At 47.6% G+C, this 17154-nt stretch overlaps 2 protein-coding genes across 2 annotated transcripts in view; one reads left to right on the top strand and one right to left on the bottom strand.

Moving 5' to 3' along the window:
* CFAP44 (cilia and flagella associated protein 44) overlaps positions 1-9180 on the top strand; it is a gene marked incomplete at both ends in the record, with an annotated part of 51571 nt that extends 42391 nt beyond the window's left edge. Inside the window, 9 exons of the mRNA XM_082336648.1 lie at positions 5-208; positions 632-827; positions 1823-1933; positions 3425-3555; positions 4681-4797; positions 5761-5962; positions 6658-6818; positions 8212-8346; positions 8902-9180. Of these exons, the coding sequence (XP_082192774.1) occupies positions 5-208; positions 632-827; positions 1823-1933; positions 3425-3555; positions 4681-4797; positions 5761-5962; positions 6658-6818; positions 8212-8346; positions 8902-9180 (1536 nt within the window). The remainder of the gene's footprint in view (positions 1-4; positions 209-631; positions 828-1822; positions 1934-3424; positions 3556-4680; positions 4798-5760; positions 5963-6657; positions 6819-8211; positions 8347-8901) is intronic.
* Positions 9181-11181: 2001 nt separating this feature from the next.
* The window catches only part of BOC (BOC cell adhesion associated, oncogene regulated), a gene marked incomplete at its 3' end in the record, with an annotated part of 56210 nt that continues 50237 nt past the window's right edge, over positions 11182-17154 (bottom strand). Inside the window, exons 12-19 of the mRNA XM_082304490.1 lie at positions 16516-16697; positions 15289-15394; positions 14984-15106; positions 14077-14298; positions 13450-13676; positions 12773-12852; positions 11943-12140; positions 11182-11362 (exon numbers count right to left, since the gene is read on the bottom strand). Of these exons, the coding sequence (XP_082160616.1) occupies positions 11182-11362; positions 11943-12140; positions 12773-12852; positions 13450-13676; positions 14077-14298; positions 14984-15106; positions 15289-15394; positions 16516-16697 (1319 nt within the window). The remainder of the gene's footprint in view (positions 11363-11942; positions 12141-12772; positions 12853-13449; positions 13677-14076; positions 14299-14983; positions 15107-15288; positions 15395-16515; positions 16698-17154) is intronic.

Raw genomic sequence — 17154 nt, 5'->3', positions numbered from 1 at the left:
CCAGATCAACACACTGGTGATCAACTTTGATGCTGAACTTCGCTTTCTCCGGCACAAGAAACTGAAGCTGGATGTGCAGATGAAAATCGCCGACCTGCGCTACATCACGTGGTATGAAGAGCTGCTTATCCTGAAGAACCTTGAGAAACACGAGAACCTTCTCCAGGGGCGTGTTAACACCCTCACCAGCGAGCAGGAGGCTATGCGAGTAAGTAGGCCACGTGTCTCTGGATTTAACAGTACCACTAATTCATGGCTTGAAACAAAAGCAAGCCATAAAGTAAATGGTGGCATCTCTTTGCTTCATTTTAGCACTCATCCAGCATCTAGTGCTAAATTTGGGAAAACGAGAAACTCGTGATGGTCAACCTAGGATGGTTGCTTTTAACCTCCAATAGTTTATCTTTTCATAGTCTTAACAGCTGTATTTTAATAGGTACTTAATGATGGAATAGGTGACAAATCATATACTTAAATTTAAGAACGTACTTCTAGGTTTTGCTTGATTGGAGCACAGGTTTTAAAGGGAGAAAGTCAAGTTTTGCATTTCCAGATCTTCACAGATATATCCTATATGCACACACATGTGGGTTGTACCTTTTTAACTGAAGTAGGTTTCTTGTTTGTTTAGTCAAAATTGAACAGCTACCTTGCACAGATGGAGGATAGAAAGTGTGAGATTGTAAAGCTCCAGGAATGTGAGAAAGCTCTTTATGCCAACTTCCAAGCATCCCTTGGAGAAAACAACGAGTTTGCCCATTTTCTGACCAAGGTTCTGAAAAAGAAAATCAACTGCATGGAAAAAAAAGAAGACGGAAGAGAAGCAGGTTGGAGACACTGTTCTTTTTGGTTTATGGATTTGTTACACATACTTCTGTGTGGTCAAGTAAATGTCTCTCGGTCTAGCTGGAGCCCTGGGTACACGCAGCACTGCTCTCGGTTCAAAAAACCATAGGTCAGACTTACCCGGATTTGTTTATATACCGACCCACGTTCTGTGGCAGCCATTTTGAGTGGTAACAAGGGTGTAGTTCCGTTTCTAACATGACTACATTTGCTCTGATGATAGCTCCTGCAATTTACTTCCTGTAAGTCAATACTGAGGACTGATAATTGGTATGAAGACGGGGCAAGGCTTTAAATAGCTGCTCCCTATGCTGTACCAATGGGAACTCTGGATAAGTGATTAGTCTGCCACATTCATGACATTCTCCTTTAATCTGTCCATTGACTAACGAGAGATCTAATCTGCAGTCACCTATTAGTCACAGGAGTAAACATAATATGAAAGGATTTCGTTTATCTTAGTGACTCAGTTTTAAACTGTTAAGGCTAGGCAGTCGTACCGAGCTAAAATACTTGTGCGCTCTCTCTGATTTGGCTTTTGATTTCAAATGGGACATGATTAGCAAAAAGTGCCGATGACGGTGATGCTGTTGTACCAGTTTTGTGACTCTGTATTTTGCTTGGCTGATGAATCTCTGTAGCAGAATGGTAAACCTACAAGGTTTAAATTCCTAGCACATATAAAGAGAAGAAACATTATTGAAGGAAGTCCCAAGAATGTGCCTGTGTCTGTGCATTTGGCACTACTAGGTGATCTCTCTCCCTCAGTTTTTTGTTTTGTTTTGGTTTGTTTTCTTTCTGTGACAATATCAAATCAATGCAATAGGCACAAGGTGCCCGGATCCACCTATTACCGGGGTGATCTTTCATGGATTAATGGATTATTGGGATTGTGTTCACCAGCACATTGGCATAACGCACAGCTAGTGGGGCTGGGGGTGTTCTGCAAGCCAGCAGTACTGTCCTCTTCTTCCAGATGAAGAAGATGAGAATGAAGAGGAGAATGATGAAGAGTCCAGCTTGGGGACTGATGAAGAAAATTCTGGATCTGAAGATGAAGTCTTTGACGACTCTGTTTGCCCAAAGAGTACCTAAGCCATCATTTTCTTGGGTTGACTACTTGTTTAGCTTTAGGGGCAATACTGTGTGTTTCAAAAGAAAACACAGAATTTTTCATTATTCGCTGCATATTAATGCCATCGAGGGCCAGAATGTGTGTACCCCTCCCGAGGGCAGCATTTCTCCCCAGGAGATCTCAGTGAAGACAGTGAAAACCGCTGGTAATATAGGGTACCCTAATTAAAAAGTTTGGAAAAATAGAACTTGGCTAAGCACTAAGAATTAATTATTTTGTGTAAAGAACCACTCACCATAAAGAACCATTCGTGGCTGTTTTCTGGAGAGAAAAGGCTCCTCTCGGGAGGGGAGCTGGAGCGAGGCCGTAGCTGCTCTCTGGCCTCGCTGGATCAGGGAAGTCCTGCGGGGACCCGACCCTGGTGTGAAATTCAGCTCTTTGTTACCACCTCGTGGATTTATGCAACAACTGCCTGTCGCTAGGCTGCTCTCTTCTGGGTATCTGCAAAGTCAGGAGCTTTCCTCTGCAAAAGCCTCTTCGTTCATTCATTCCACCAAGGCAAGCAACTCCACCCCCCACCCTTTTCTTAAACTAGTTTAGGGTGGTGGTGTTTTAAAAAAAGTCTTTGAGTGATATGTCAATGACCAGGTAACAACACTGCTTTATTTTCAGTTAGAACTTACCAACAAATTACCTTATCGTATTTTTTTAAATTGGATTTTAACATCATTTTCACAAATTGAATTTTTTATTAATTCCTCATTCATCTCTTTTTTTTCAATGAAATGTTGGGAAGAAATGAATAGGATTTTTACTTTTTATTGAAAAAGTCCAAATTACTAATTTAACGGGGAAATTACATTTTGCATTAGCCTCTTCATATTTGTCTCCTTATGTGTAAATTGCTTTGCCTTTATTGGACTACTTTTTTTTTTCCCCTTGTGCCCACTGATTTGGGTTGACAATGCTGACTTGATTAACACAACTGAAATCACTGCGTTAGAAATTCACAGGTCTTCCTTATCATGAAACAAATGAAACGGGTCCTATGAACCCCAGCTTCATTTACAAATGGAGCTATAAATGATCCCTACAGCGAGTTCGTCATTTATAGTGAAGGATGCTATGGATAAACAGCTACAAGTTCACATAATTGAAGATTATACTGTAGCGTGTATTAATGAATAGGACTGCATTACTTACAGAAGCTAACTTTTGAGCACTTGGCTTTAATATTGGCTTTGATGCCTTTAGTCTTACTTCTGGAAACAAACTGTCTTGACTGAATGTAAGGAAAAAAAGATCCACCTAAGACATTCACCCCCTCATGGAGGAACATGGCCATGTGCTTTATGTTTGAGAAAGCTCTAGGGAACCGAGAGCATGGTCCTCTTGTGGGGAACGCTGGGCAATGTGCGCAGTAGGAGAAGCTACTAGCTCGAGCCTGTAACTATAGCACAGTCATAACGAAACTAAGTTATTCTTCGACTCTTTCCATCTCAGACTGCAATGAGGCCCTCTTCCAAAACACCATCCAGCTCCGGCAGAAGCGGTTAGACATTGAGAAGGCTTTAACAGAGGAGAAGAAAGTTGCTGCTAACCTCAGAAAGAAATATAATGCCTTGGCCAAAAAGGTATGGTAGTGTTTTCTTCTCAGCAAGCATCAGCTGGCTCCATTACAGTGAAAATGTTGTGCTAGTGATTTTGGCTAAGGTTTAAAAACAAAATTCTAAGCCTTTGAGAGGCTTCAGTTTGGGTAGAGATATCTCTGGTAGCACCGAGGCAGGAGGCAGCTCAACACGGGTCACCTGTCCCCCTCAAAGGGCAAACCAAGGTGGTCCGACCTTAGCTGCTGTGGGGCTGGAGCCAGGTTTTGGGCCCAGTTCCTTCCCAGCTGTCGAACCATCGTGCAGCAGCAGAAACTGGGTTCTCTGGTTCGGATGCAACACCTGATGTAGCCTGGCCCATCCTCTCTGCCGCTGTGTGGGGATGGAGAGAGTAAAGAATCCTGATCCTAACACAAATGCAGGTTAAAATAAATGCATAAAAATGCTATTCTTCCACCTATTTCTTTTTGCTCTTTGTCACAGTAATCATTGAATAAACTCACTTGGTGCAAGTTTTCCTTTTAGCTTTTCTGAGCTCCTGCATTCATCAAGACATTTGATTTATATTAATTCAAAAATATCTTAATTTGAAGGGTTATCCGGGATGGAGAGAGAGAGTTCTGCCAAAATAACATTATGCAAGTCTTGCTTTTATTGTGTCTCAAAAATGTTCCATCAAATATGCTTAACTTACAACATTTTTTGTTTAGTTTTTAAAGGCTTTCCGAAGTGCCAGCTGCCACATATTCACCCTGGGGTCTGACATTTGAGTCGGAATTGTTTCTTTCTCATGCAAAATCAATAAGCATTTCCAGGCATAACACAATAAAAAATATCTTGCAGGCTCTGTAGATCTAGAATTGTTTTAGACACTAAACAAAGCAGCTGTCTTTTGATACACACAGGGCTTCTCTACTAAGGAGATATTTATGAGTGTACATGTGTACAGAGGTATTCAGGATAGAATCTTGCTTCACTATGTCGATGACCCTGGTGTTTGCCTAGGAAACTCATCTATCATAGTATGCAAAAAGAGCATTTTTGTCTATACTTCTTTCCCTTTGGATCAGGGACTCCCAACATAGAACCTTGCTGCCTTATGTAGTTGAGTACCACAGGATTTGTGTTTGTCCACAATTTGTCTTTCTGCAGGCAAAAGTAGTGGAAACCAGTCTGGACACCGCAGAGAGGGAACTGGAGACCTTTCAGTGGGAAAAGCAGCAGAGACTGAATGAGCTCTATGTAGTTGTGCCTTTGAAACTCCATCAGGTAATTCAAGATGTCGTGGATCTGCAGGTGCAGAATGGCTGATGTACACCTAAACAACGGCGTCACTGTTCTTTGGGGCCCTTAGTTCTTGATTCACCATCGTCTCCTGGGAGTGAAGTGCCATTAATTGAACTGCACGCTGCTATTTCCTCTAGATTTTTTTCTTTTTCCTTCTCTACTCTCATACTGACAGAAAAGAGGTAAGGACAGGCAGGTCAGCCCATTGCTGAAATGCACATAGTCTTCAAGTCTTTATAGGTTTGGCATGGGATTTTCCTTCAGGTCCATACCTACTGATATTCTCCTGGGGAAAAAAAAAAAAACAAAAACAAACAACAACCAAAAAAAAACCCCAAAAACCCCAACACAACAACAAAAAAAGGCCCCAAACTATTGAAACTAATGGGAGTTTTGCCCAGTTCAAGAATGCTGGATTGGATGCAATGCATTCATCTACACAGCTGTTAGCGCAGGGATGATAAGTAGAAAATGAAGAGGAAAACTCAAGACAATACTGTTATTTCCTCTGGGCTAAATCTTGTCCTCAGAGAGAGAAGACAGGCTTCTGGCTCATAGACCTCTAAGGCAAGCTCAGCTCTCTCCATTTGTTCCATCTCCCTTCGTTAAAAGGTTGGTAATAAAGCCAGAAGAGTCTAAGGCCTGACTACGCAGCTCCCCGATCGTTCAAAAGCGCAGACAGTCGATAGGGAGTCCCTCGCTCCCTCTTTGTTCCAGGTGCTATAGAGGGGCAGACAGCTTTATACGCAGGCATCCATCACAGCTCTGAGTAGTCCTTGAGCTTTGCTGAGTGGTAGCGATTCCCTGGCCCAAAACGTGAGACTTTTGCCCACGCTTACTATTACCTCACCCATTAGTTCTCTAAAGCTCACACGTTTGCTATCCAGAGAGGTCGCCAGCACCCTTAATAACTCAAGTCAGCCTTGCTATGGCTGTTTCTCACAGGTGGAGTACTTGGTTAATGGGGAGATGCCCCGTGACTTCTCCCAGGCTTTGGTGTTCACCAACCAGTCCTTAGAGTATCTGCAGAAGAGAATTGTGGACCTACATAACGAAAAGATAATGCAAAGAGAGATCTATAAGAAGGCCCAGGAACAACATAAGCAGCTTGTCCAGGACAAAAAGGAGATGGCGATAAAGATTCGACGTGAGTAACAGTCTCTGAACAGCACGGCATACTAATGCTCATCCTGCCCCCCTCGCTGGGTGTGAGTAACTCAACAGATGTCTGCCTTTACACTCGCCCAGATCTCACAGCTGGTTACTGCAGAAAATAAAACAGAAAGTGCAAATCAAGTGGACTGCTTTGATGAAGTACTGGTAGTTCTCCAGCACTGCAGAGTCAGTGGGCTGTTAAATAATTTGGGAACTTAGTGTAAGGAGAGTTGACTGAGGCGAGACACTGGAAGTCAGGACACACAATTGCTATTTCTGGCTGTAAACCAGAACTACCAGGAAAAAAGTACTTGTCCCAAAGCCACGTAAGCTTTTTTTTTTTGGCAATTTCCTCCTCTGTGTAACATAAGAACGAAACAAGCCCCATTCGAAACGCTGTCCCAAGGACCAAACCCAAAGCTGTGTCTAGCACCACCAAACCTGCAGAGGCCCTGTTATCGCCTCTGATGTGGGAGTGGCTGACTAGGACTGGCTTAGAGTGTGGCTTAGTGACCACGGGCAAGGACAGACGGCACGATTCAGTTGTGAGCTCTGCGTGGTTTTGTGTGAATTATTTATTACAGAGCAAATACCAAAGAGTTCAGACGAAAAGCTGGGGGTAAGGCCGAAATTCTTATTAACCAAAGACAGACAGTTCTGCCGTTTGTGCCGTGCCCTTTCTGTTAGGACTGGAAGAGAAGTGCAATCATCTGATGATGAAGAAGTTTGGCTGGCTCGTTGATTTTGAAGCAGTTCAAGCACACTCTGTTAACATACGCATGGAAGAGTTGGAAGTGCAAATAATGGAGAAGGAATATGCACACTCCCAGGAGCTCCAAGAGTGGGAGGTAAGGAGCCGGAAAAGGAGGAAGACATATGCGTTGCAATGATCTGTTAAGGCTCCATTTCCCTGGGGCTGAATAGTTACACCAAAATCCTTTGTGAACATGTTCATGTTGGGTTTTTTTCACCTGTCATTAATAGACCATAACGTCCATCTCCCATTTCCCATCATCGTTCCTACCTCTGCTCCAGTTACTGCTACACGTCCTATTTTCTCATGGACGTAGTTGATGACCTCCTTGTTTGACTTTCCTCAAATGCATCCTTCTGGCTCAGTCCCGATGTGAAGTTCTTCTAGAGTGCTTTCCTTTGGGTTTCAGCTGGCATTCGGCACCCACTGCCTCCTCCCACTGCCTTTGGTGATGAGCTATTTGAGAACTAGGCTCACGCCTAGTACGCTAGTCTGGGCAGTCTGAAAAGTGCCTGTCTCCATCTGCCGGGCCTAAGACTCGGCTACCGTGGTGCACGCAGGCAACGCTCTTATGCTGCCCTTACAGAATGCTGTTGTTTTCTGTCCTTTTAAAAATATGGAGAGAGAAAAATTAGAAACAGTCAAGGGTGGATCACAAAAGATCCAGAAAAATCTCTCTTTGAGCAAGTATCATGCCTCTTGTTTTAAATTGGCTTAAGATTTTTCTTTTTTTTTTTTTTCCTCCTGAGCAGTAAAAAATCAGCACCTTTATACATATATCTAATAGGTTTTGAGATTTCTACTTTTTCCTGTTCGTGTCAGTTGGCACCACATTCCGGGCTTAGCCTTGCTGGGGGGTATTCACTGCTCCTTAGGGAATTTCGTCTGGTATCCTTCAACACAGCACGCGTCTAGATCTGGCTCAAGACTTCTCTAACTGACGTCAGCAAGGACACAAGTAGGTTTGTAATGAACCGTCCTGGCCACGACTTGCGTGTTTGTGCAGCATGACACGTTTCCAGGAGAGCAGAGCGGTCAAGCAGCTTTGCAGTTCCTCGCTCTCCTGGTTGTCCTGTGTTTGTAGCTAGGCAAAGAACCCCGTCCTCCCTCTAGATTTGGATACGAGAGCCAAATCTCAAAGTGGAAACTCATAGCCCCGGCCTTCTCTGTTCCTCTTCTATGCTGGCTTGGGGCAGGTGTAGGAACCAGCGTAATACCTAGCGAAGTATTATGTACCTCATGGTTTTCTCTTTCCTACACTTTTGCCTAACTGCTTTACCTAAATACTTAGGCATTTGCAATATTAAAAAAAAAAAAAAAAGAAGAAAAGGACAGGTTGCGTGGAAGGTACTGTGGGATCAGGTGGCGTGTGCAGGATCAGCCCGTTGTTTAGCTCCCTTCTGTGACACTTACGTTGTGTCACACTTTTCCCCACGTCACGCTTTTTGTCCTCTCTCACCCCAGCTCAACCTTTTCTATCGTTGTAGGAAAGAATCTTAGACCTGCGGCGGCAGCTAATGAAGCTGACAAACGAAAACACCAGCAAGCTGCAGCAGCTGAACCGGTTCTGCCTTGAAAAGCAGCAACTCGAAGCTAAGCTGGATTCACTAAAGCATGATCTGGTAAGCCTTTTAGCCGCCGTACTGCATGCAGGGTTGGGACTGTTCCGAAATGGGTAAGGGATCATCTGGCCCTCGCCAGCTCTCCGGTCTCAGATCCTGCTCCGCAGTTCGGGCCAATATTGCCTCGTGGCCCGGGCTGAACGGCTGCTCCAGGTCTTGTAGAAAGGGAGATAAATGAGCTGATCGTGAAGTAAGCCATACCGAAGCTTCTCTGCTAACTTCTTACTTAGCTGCTTTCTAATACTGAAACAAACTCAGCTTATTTCTAACGAGAAAACGTCTTGCAGCAGGTCAAAATTATTCCTTTGTTACATGGAAACAGCCAAATGAGTTAAAGTGGTTTTGTTGCTCTGTATTAGGGAATAAGGCAGCCAGCTGTGACAGTCTGAGTAGTGGTCCCTCACTCTGACTTCCAAGTAGTTCTGACTGAGGAGCGGAGAAGTCATGAAGCTGTCCTGCCTCTTGGAAAGCTTCACTTTCCTGCTTGAAATAAATTTCCACCGTTCATTTTCCCGTGTTTTATAGGAGTTTTTTTTTTTTTTCTTCTCCTTACAGGGAGTAGAATTTCAGGGCCCCCGAACTACTGACATCAAAGAGAAGGCCAGGCTGGAGTCGCGACTCAAGCGCATGGCTCACGACACAGCCTTCCTGAGAAAAGAAATCAATCTTCTAAGCAGAAAAGATGGGTGCTTAAGAGAAGAACTCACTCTCCTCAGCAGAAAAGATGGGTGCCTCTTTCTACAACCTTTATCACCACAGGACTCCGAGACACCAGCTGAAACATTCCCTGTTCTTACGCCAGAAACGGTAACTAACAGTCCACGTGTCCCTTAAAAATGGACGTGGTTAACTGTGGCAGTAGTAATCCCTGGAAGTGGGACAGGAATTGCTTTGGCTATGCAGGGGTTTAGTTGTCAAGGGTTATATTTGTTTCCCCTATCAAAACATGACTGTAGTGACAGATACGGAATAAAAAAGTGCAAATACAACCAGTAAATGCTCTTACCAGGCCATCGCAGAGGTTTGCACGGGGCAGATGCCCTGCGCGTGTGTGCGCACGTATGCGTAGGCCTGTTCTTCGGAACAGCGGCTGTCGAAGGCTGGATACGAGAGTTTCACATGGGCAGATATAGCTTTGGTACCTGTGTTCTCAAAAATACTAAGAGAGGTCTGCCTTAAGGGTGTGTTTTGTCATTATTTGCTGAACACCCTAGCAGCAATGGCAGTTCTCTGCTCACTGAGCGAGTTCGAGCCAAGGGCAGTGCTATGTGTTTGGGGAAAGCTTCCTCCTCGGGGCCTACAGCGCTCAGATGGAGCCAGCCAAAGACTTTCCCCCTTGCCTCTGCTCTGCAGCAGTGGGAAACTGCACTATAGTGCAGGACGTGGTATTTTCCTGGCGTGAGGAGGGTAGAGCAAACACCAAGTCAGCCTGTAATTGCACTGGTTTGCCTGATCAGAGCGAGAGTGAGCCAGGCTCTGTACATTTTCAGGTTTTATTCTGGTTTTTCCTCTGGCATTCGGTGCGGTGGCAGCGTGTGATCATTTACAGCACTTACCCTGCCTTACTGTGAAAACTTCCTTCGACCCCAAAGCGGAGCGGTTGCGTTGCACTGTTCTTCCAGTGCAAAGCTTCTGAGGCTGCACAGGGAGGCCTGGGGTTTGTTGCTAGTTTTTAATTAAATAGATTGAACAACCTGCAGCTGCTCTTGCTCTTCCTCCCCACTCCCTGCCTTGTGCCGCTGGTCTTCGTACACCAGCCAGAGGAGCATTCAGCCAGGATCCAGCCCTATCCCAGCCAGGCACAAGACCTGCCCCCGCTGGCCCCGGCACAACCGCAGGAAGGTTACTTGTGCTGCCTGCCCGCACAGCGGGGCCCTGCGAAGGTGCTGAGCATCCGCTGTTTCCTTAAGGGAAACCGCTTATCCCTTATCCACAGGCCTGGATGCTGAAAGCTTTGGAAGCTGGAAAACCCCAGGATGGGGTGTGGTGGATAAGGAAACAACATTTGCAGAGATTTGGGTGTCTGTCTGCCTCCCCCCATCATCACCAAACTCACGCAGCTGTCCTTGGAGATAAGTGAAAACGTCCTCTAGCTGTGCTCCTCCCTAGAAGTTTTATGTCACTTCACTGACACAGGTAGTGGCTGTCCCTCTTCTCCTGAGCTCGGCATTGAGAAGACGCGCGTGGGTGGCTATTTGGAAAACTGTAACTGCAGGAAAATGTCACCTTTCCCCAGGTGTCCTGCTTGCTGTCTGTCTGCAAGTAAAAAAGAGTAGGTTCGTTCTGTGGGAGGATACACATACAGCCAGCCCCAGAAAAGACTAAAGCCTTTATTTTAGATGTTAAAGCGTGGGTTTGTCTTTACAGATACGCGGCTGCAGATGGCGTGTATGTGAAGGGTTCTTTAAGTTGATTAGGCAGAGTGCATAACTCCAGTCCGTTCACAGGAGCCTGTTCCTGGGACAAGCCTTCCTGTGGGGGAGAGGAAAAGACCTTTTTTGACAGCGTTATCCTTCCTGAAGCCCTCACTGCAAGAGGGTGCGAGATCTCGGTGGCGGCAGCTCTGTTTGGACCCATGTCCTGCGACATCTCTCGTGCTGCTGTTTCCATCTTGTGCTCTGGTGAGCAGCCCGGGGCCACGGACAGCTGCCGCCTTGGTTCTTGGGCCCTCCTGTGACCTTGCTGAGGATGCCTTCTGTCTCCATAGCATTATAAAAGGCACATATACATCTATATACAGGTGCATAAATATATAAATAGGAGTGTTATACAAAAATAAATACCCATTCTCTTTTTCTCTTTAGAATAAGTCTTTTGCAAAAGGCAGCTTGGTCCCTAGCTAGTCGGAGAATGAGTCTCTAAGGGCCTCAGTGGTGGCGGGCTGCTGTTCAGATGTCTTGGTAGGTCCTGACCCAAAGATGTGATCGCTGGGTTCTGGGGATGGAGATCTCCTCTGGACTGGCAGCAGTCTAGTCTTTCTACCTCTTCAACTGGCACCAGGCCTAGGCAGCAAGGGCTTCCTGAAAGGGAAAGGAGCAAGAAACGATTACAATGCATACGGAAATGAGAGATGCTGTGGTAGCTTTCTAGTCAGCAGTCCACTTCACGGACAGGTACTCTCATCAAAGAGGAGGAACTGCATTCTCAAAGTCCTGGCTATGTGGGAGTTTGGTCCTACGCTTGCACACAAGTTCGATCCACGCTACAGGTGGAGCAATGGATCAGGTCCTAGGGAGAAGGATTCATGTAATTTTTCAGGGACCTTCTTGTTTTACTGGCAGTCTGGAAAATGCAAAGTTAAGAAGGACTAAAGGACAGCGTCTCTGCAACTGGAGACGGGTGTGTGCCCTTCCGACAGCAAACAGCTCAAGCCTTTGGAGAAATGAGAAATCTGTCCTCTAGAACTAACTGAGGCAATTTACAGTCCCCAGCTGCTCGTGTGGCCTTTCCAGGCTGCTGTTGTGTGCGGTGTTAAAACTGTCCTTGCAGTGTGGAAGCGAGCATGAACAGAGCCATCAAAGGCTCTACAGTGACACTTCCCTTCAAGATCAGCCTAAAATGATGAAATGAAGCCAGCACCGAGTTTTCCAGACCACTGACCTTGGTGGAACAGGGGATCCCGTCGACCATCCAGGCTAGGGCCTCCCACTTTGCTGCCCATCATTGGATGATGGAGGCCAACAAAGTGCTCTTGAAGGTGAGGGCAGTCATCTTGTGGCTGAAGAAGCTGGTGAGTGGAGTCATCTGGGAGACTGTAGAGGAAAGAGCTGTCTTCTGTTCTTGAGTTGGGCAATCTGGGGAGACAGACAAAGAGGTTTAGCGCTGGTCACAGATCGTTCCTTCTTGAAAGATACAACCTATGTAACATCTCAGCCAGCTGCATCAATGCAATGACACAAAGCACTCCTAAATGAGGGGAAGAGCAGAAACTGGGATGTACTTGTGGGATGGGAATGAGGTGATGGCACCCTGGTATCCATGATTCAACATCTAGTAAGTGCCACGGGAGCTGGGAGGAATACTGCCTCCCAGGGAGCATGGGAATAATGACTTGACATCTGAACAGCGAGACACAAAGCACCTGCAACTGGACCCTGGCCAGATTCCGGGGCAGCTGTTCAGCAGGTTATGCTGATCTCTCATCCTACTTTTCAGTCTCCCACTTAGGAGCAGGGGGAGGAAAAGGGGGCAGGGGGAAGTAGGTCTTGGCCATCTCAAAAATTAAATTATCCCTCCCTCAAACCATAAGGGGAATGAGCTGTACGAAGAGAATTTAGACCAAGAAGGCCTAGTGCTGGAGCATGGATTTGTTTCCCAAGTGAACTGGCACAGATGGGACCGTGCTGAGGGCGAGCTTTTGTGAGCATGTAGTCTTGTGGGTCCCACTGGATTGTTCCACTCTTCCCTTCCGTAAGCCAGGACTAACCTGGAGGGCTGGTAGTCTTGCTGGGCATTCCCGTTTTGCAGCACTCTCGCCTGCAGCAAGGCGTTGGTCTCCTCGTGTGACTGGAAGGAGAGAGAAGGATTCTCAGCAGAGCAACACCACACAGCAGCATTAAGAGGCAGGTGCTGATCTGGGAGCCAGAGCTGTGGGACAGACTGGTGAAGCTCTTATGACAGAAGGCAGAGGAAGCTGAAATGGTTTCTTTTGTTACAGAGGACAGAGTGGAACTGAGCACTGAAAAACTCACTTCACGCTTACTGCTGAATCAGTGGGGGATGATAACGAGTTTATAGTCTCAGCCGTGGCACAGCCTTGGCCTGTGTTACTATTTACACACACCGTCCTCAGCATTGTCCGTCCCTGTGAGCTTTGCTCAGGAGAAACAGGAACCATTCCCTTAAGAGTAGCCTTTGCTCACTGTCTCCTCCATACTTAGAGGCACTGCCCCAAGAAACCACCTCTTCACCAGCATTTTGGAGACCTCCCTGTTCCTCCCACGTCTCAGACTCCACTGCAAAGGGGAAATCTCTTTTAAGAAGCCAGTCTTGCCACCTCCACATGCTGCAAAGGGTGCCAGGCATGTCTGGAGAAGCCCTCTCACCGCAACCACAGCCTCCAGCTCATGTCAAAACAACTGTTAACCGCGGGTGTGGACATACCTGTGGCACGTCGTCTGGACTGTAATCTCGGGGCTTGGTGCTTGCATAGCCCACTCCTGCAGCAGGGCAGATGCCGTTCAGGTGCGCCCCGTTGGCGTAGGGCTGCCCGTTAACATAGGGATGTCCACTGGCACGAGGAGCAGAGATGCCCCTCAGAGGCACCATGGTGTACTGGCAGGATGACACCAGCAGCCCCGCTCCTGGGAAGCCCATGTCGATGGTTTGCTCTGCAGAGGGAGAAAAAAGGAAGTCTCAGGCCAAAAACAGAGGTAAAGTTGAGCTGCTTGAACCCCAGCAGGGATAGCGTTAGGCTGTCTATCAGGCAGCTGTTTTGGCACCCAAAGCACCCTTGAAGACAAATGGTGGAAAGGGGCCCTACAGGAAGGAAAAGGGAGTGCCCCTTTCCACCTGCTCTAGTCCAGGGTTCCTTCTCAGCAAGGTAAGCAGGACAAGGGACAAACGGCGGCCTTTGTCTTTATCGGGTTCCACAGGACATTTGGGATTTGCCCTCTGCCCACCCTGTCCCTCCTTCCCAGAATGTGCAGCCCTCACGTTTGGGGTGTTTGACCCAACTACCCACAGGACAGAGCATATCTTGTAAATCAGGCCTCAAGAAAGAACCCTTACTCTGCTTGGACCAGGCTCTCCAAAGGCAAAAGGGGATGAAGGCCACGATGAGGAGTACGATAGAGCCCAGCACGACCCCTACAATCAAGTATGGCAAGTCGCTGGAACGGGCCACCATGGCTCCTGTCCCCAAGCCACCGTGCCCACCACTGAGTGGGGGATGCTGCTGGGGCGGCACTGTTGAGGGTGGAAGACGACCTGGCAGACCAAGAGACTTCCGAGCTGCGAAGGGAAGAGAGAGAGGGAGCGTTAGACACAGACATGGCGGGTGGAAGAGCAGCACGCTCCAGGATGACTGCACTGCTGGGGAGTGGACAGACTTCTACAGCGGCTTTAAAGAAGTGCTCCTGGATGCCAGAGGATTTCCTAGGCTGATGCGTATTGCAGTACAAGTCCTTTGTGCTTGGCTTACAGAGCTGCCAAGCTCTTGGGCTGCTAAAGCAAAAGGAAAAAGGACAATAGCTTCTCCAAAGCACCCACTTGGACTTAATGCTGTTCCTATCATGACAGTGCAGCTGCCTGGAAGACAACATGGGACCTGCTTATAACCAAACACAGGAGTTCGGAACAGCAAGGGAAAGTTAGCCCTTCTGCTTCCAGCCACCATTTATGTGATGCTTAGGAAAACAAGAGGTAACTACTACTCTGAGGGAAACGGTGACGGACTCTGCCCAAGGGGTCTGAGCACTGGTGTGGGTATATGACACACACTGAGCAACACCACCAACAAACCTACGCCTCTCTTCTCCCCAGTGCTGCCTCCATCTCCTTGCCTGAGCTTGGATGACATGCCGTCAGGCAGGGATGGTACCTGCCTTGCTGTGCTCCGACAGCTGCAGGCAGGGAAGGCAGCGGGCAGGGAAGGCAGCGGGCTGCGCTCCCAGAGGTGCCCTGCGAAGCCGGTTACCTTTGGTTTCGCAGATCATCACATTGCTGAACTCGCTTTCACCACCCTCGTTGAAGCACTGCATCTTAATGTCATACGAGGTCTCTGGCTGCAGGTGGCTGATGGAGTGCCAGTACCGATCTCCTGAGGAGGGAACACACACATGGTGCCGTCAGCTTCCTTGGGGAGCACGCAGTCGGCCCAGTGCCAGGTAAAGCAGGCCTGGACAGCAGCAGCCTTGTGCCTTTTGCACCCAGGACTCCTTCTGGCCAAGTACTCTTCCAGGAGGAACCAACAGCTGGGACCAGTTTCCCAATATCTCCTACCTTCCACCACGTCCTTCTTGTAGTCGCTGTCGTTGTCACTGTCAGTGGGGCGGTAGTAGATGTAAAAACCATGGATGGGAGTGTTGTTGTTGCTGGCTGGGATATACTGCAGGGAACAGGAGGGAGAGCAGAAATTAGCAGAGATGTCTGTACTTCATTTTGTACTCGGTGAGGAGCAGTGAGGATAAATGGGATGGGACAAGAGGAAGACCCAGCAGGGGGATCTTCCTTGTGTTGCCACTGGTTTGCACAGTAAGGGCTTCCTTCCAAGAGCTGTTTTATACTCTGACACCTGGCTTCTCTCAGGTAACAGACAAGCCATGAGTCTGGTCCTGTCACCCCAAGCATCCAGTACTCTTCTCCCTCCCAGCAGCCACAGCCAACGCTTCCGAGAAAAAATTCCTCAGCTGGGCAAGGACAAGCACACCCTCACCTTGACTCCAGCAGGCTCATGGCTTCCACACAAACTGCATCTTGCCACGAACCGGTGAATGCAGGACTCGTGTTTCTGAAGACAGCTCCCTTCCTCCCCCACCCAGGACAGTACTGTCCCAGCTCCATGTGTTCTCGCTGGCTTTCACCCAGTATTTTATCAGCTACTGTTTGCGTTTAAATGAACAGCAGTGCCCATCCTGCCCTGTAGCAGCTTCTGGCTAGAAGAAGCTGGGAGAGAAGAGGGCAATGCGTCCCTCTGAGTAAGCTCTAAGCTGTTGGAAACATTTGGATCTGGGCCTGTGATCCAAAAGATCCTGCCCACTCCTAAGAATCCTCTGGGGTGGACTGCTGTAAATGATTATCAGCACTTAGGACTGCTACCCAGCAAGTGAGAGTGAAGGACATATCTGCTGGAAACTACTGGGACAGACAGACAGAGGTGCTAATGGATTCCAGGAATTTGGCCAGGAGAGCAAGCAGCCGCCCCGTGCGCTGTTGAACTGTGCTTATTGAACAAAACGGTCAAGACCCTGAGGTTATCTGCTGAAATGCCTCCTGTGTACAATGCTGGATTCGGACAAAAAGGATTTCCTAGGCTCTCTGACTTCCCCACCTCTATGTGGCCCAAGCCCAGTCCTCCTATGCTGGAGGGAGCTATTGGATGCCAGATCCATTTGTGCTGGTGGCAGGCTCCAGTGGGGTAACCTGGCAGATGTGTAAGCTGGGCAAGTGGCACCCACACACCTGCTTGCTGCACAGCCAGAGATCTCCCCTGGCCCCTACAAACCTTACCATCCACTTCAGCATGATGGTGGTCTCATTGATGGCATCTGTGAAGGTGATGTACGGCCCGGCCACAGGGCGCTCGTAGACTCGGTTGCTGTATCCAGACACCACGTATGGCCGAGATGCTGCACTGGGCTCGCTCTCTCCCAGGATGTTCAGTGCCCGGACACGGAATTTATAGGACGTGCCTGGGGAAAAAATGGGAAATAAAAGAGTTGCAGAGATTGTAGTCTTCCAAGACTTCTACTGTCAGCACAGGCCTGACTGTGGAGAGGGGCTACATCTTCTCCAGAAGGCAGAGAGTCTACAGAGAGGTTTTGTCTGAAGTACAAACACTGAACAGCCAGGTTTCAGCCATGTACTAGATGGAGCCTGCTTTTATTTGCCTTCCCCAGTTCCTCTCTGGATGGTCTAGAGGTCAGGTAGCAGTTCTGGAAGGTGTGTGGGTGGATTCAGAGATGCCTGAAAGGCTGTCCTGACCTGAAAGCAGGTATGGGGAGGCATCCTTCCTCTACTACACAGAAATTAAGCACATAAACATCAGTTAAAAGCTCAAAGCCTAGATAATTTTTACCCAAACATCATTTTAAGTTGATGTAGATATGTTGCCCTTTTAAGCTGTCCAGCTCAGTGATGCCATCTTTT

This window comes from Platalea leucorodia, assembly GCF_965183815.1.
Source record: "Platalea leucorodia genome assembly, chromosome: 2".
NCBI lineage: Eukaryota > Metazoa > Chordata > Aves > Pelecaniformes > Threskiornithidae > Platalea > Platalea leucorodia.
This window is presented reverse-complemented; position numbering and strand designations above follow the sequence as displayed.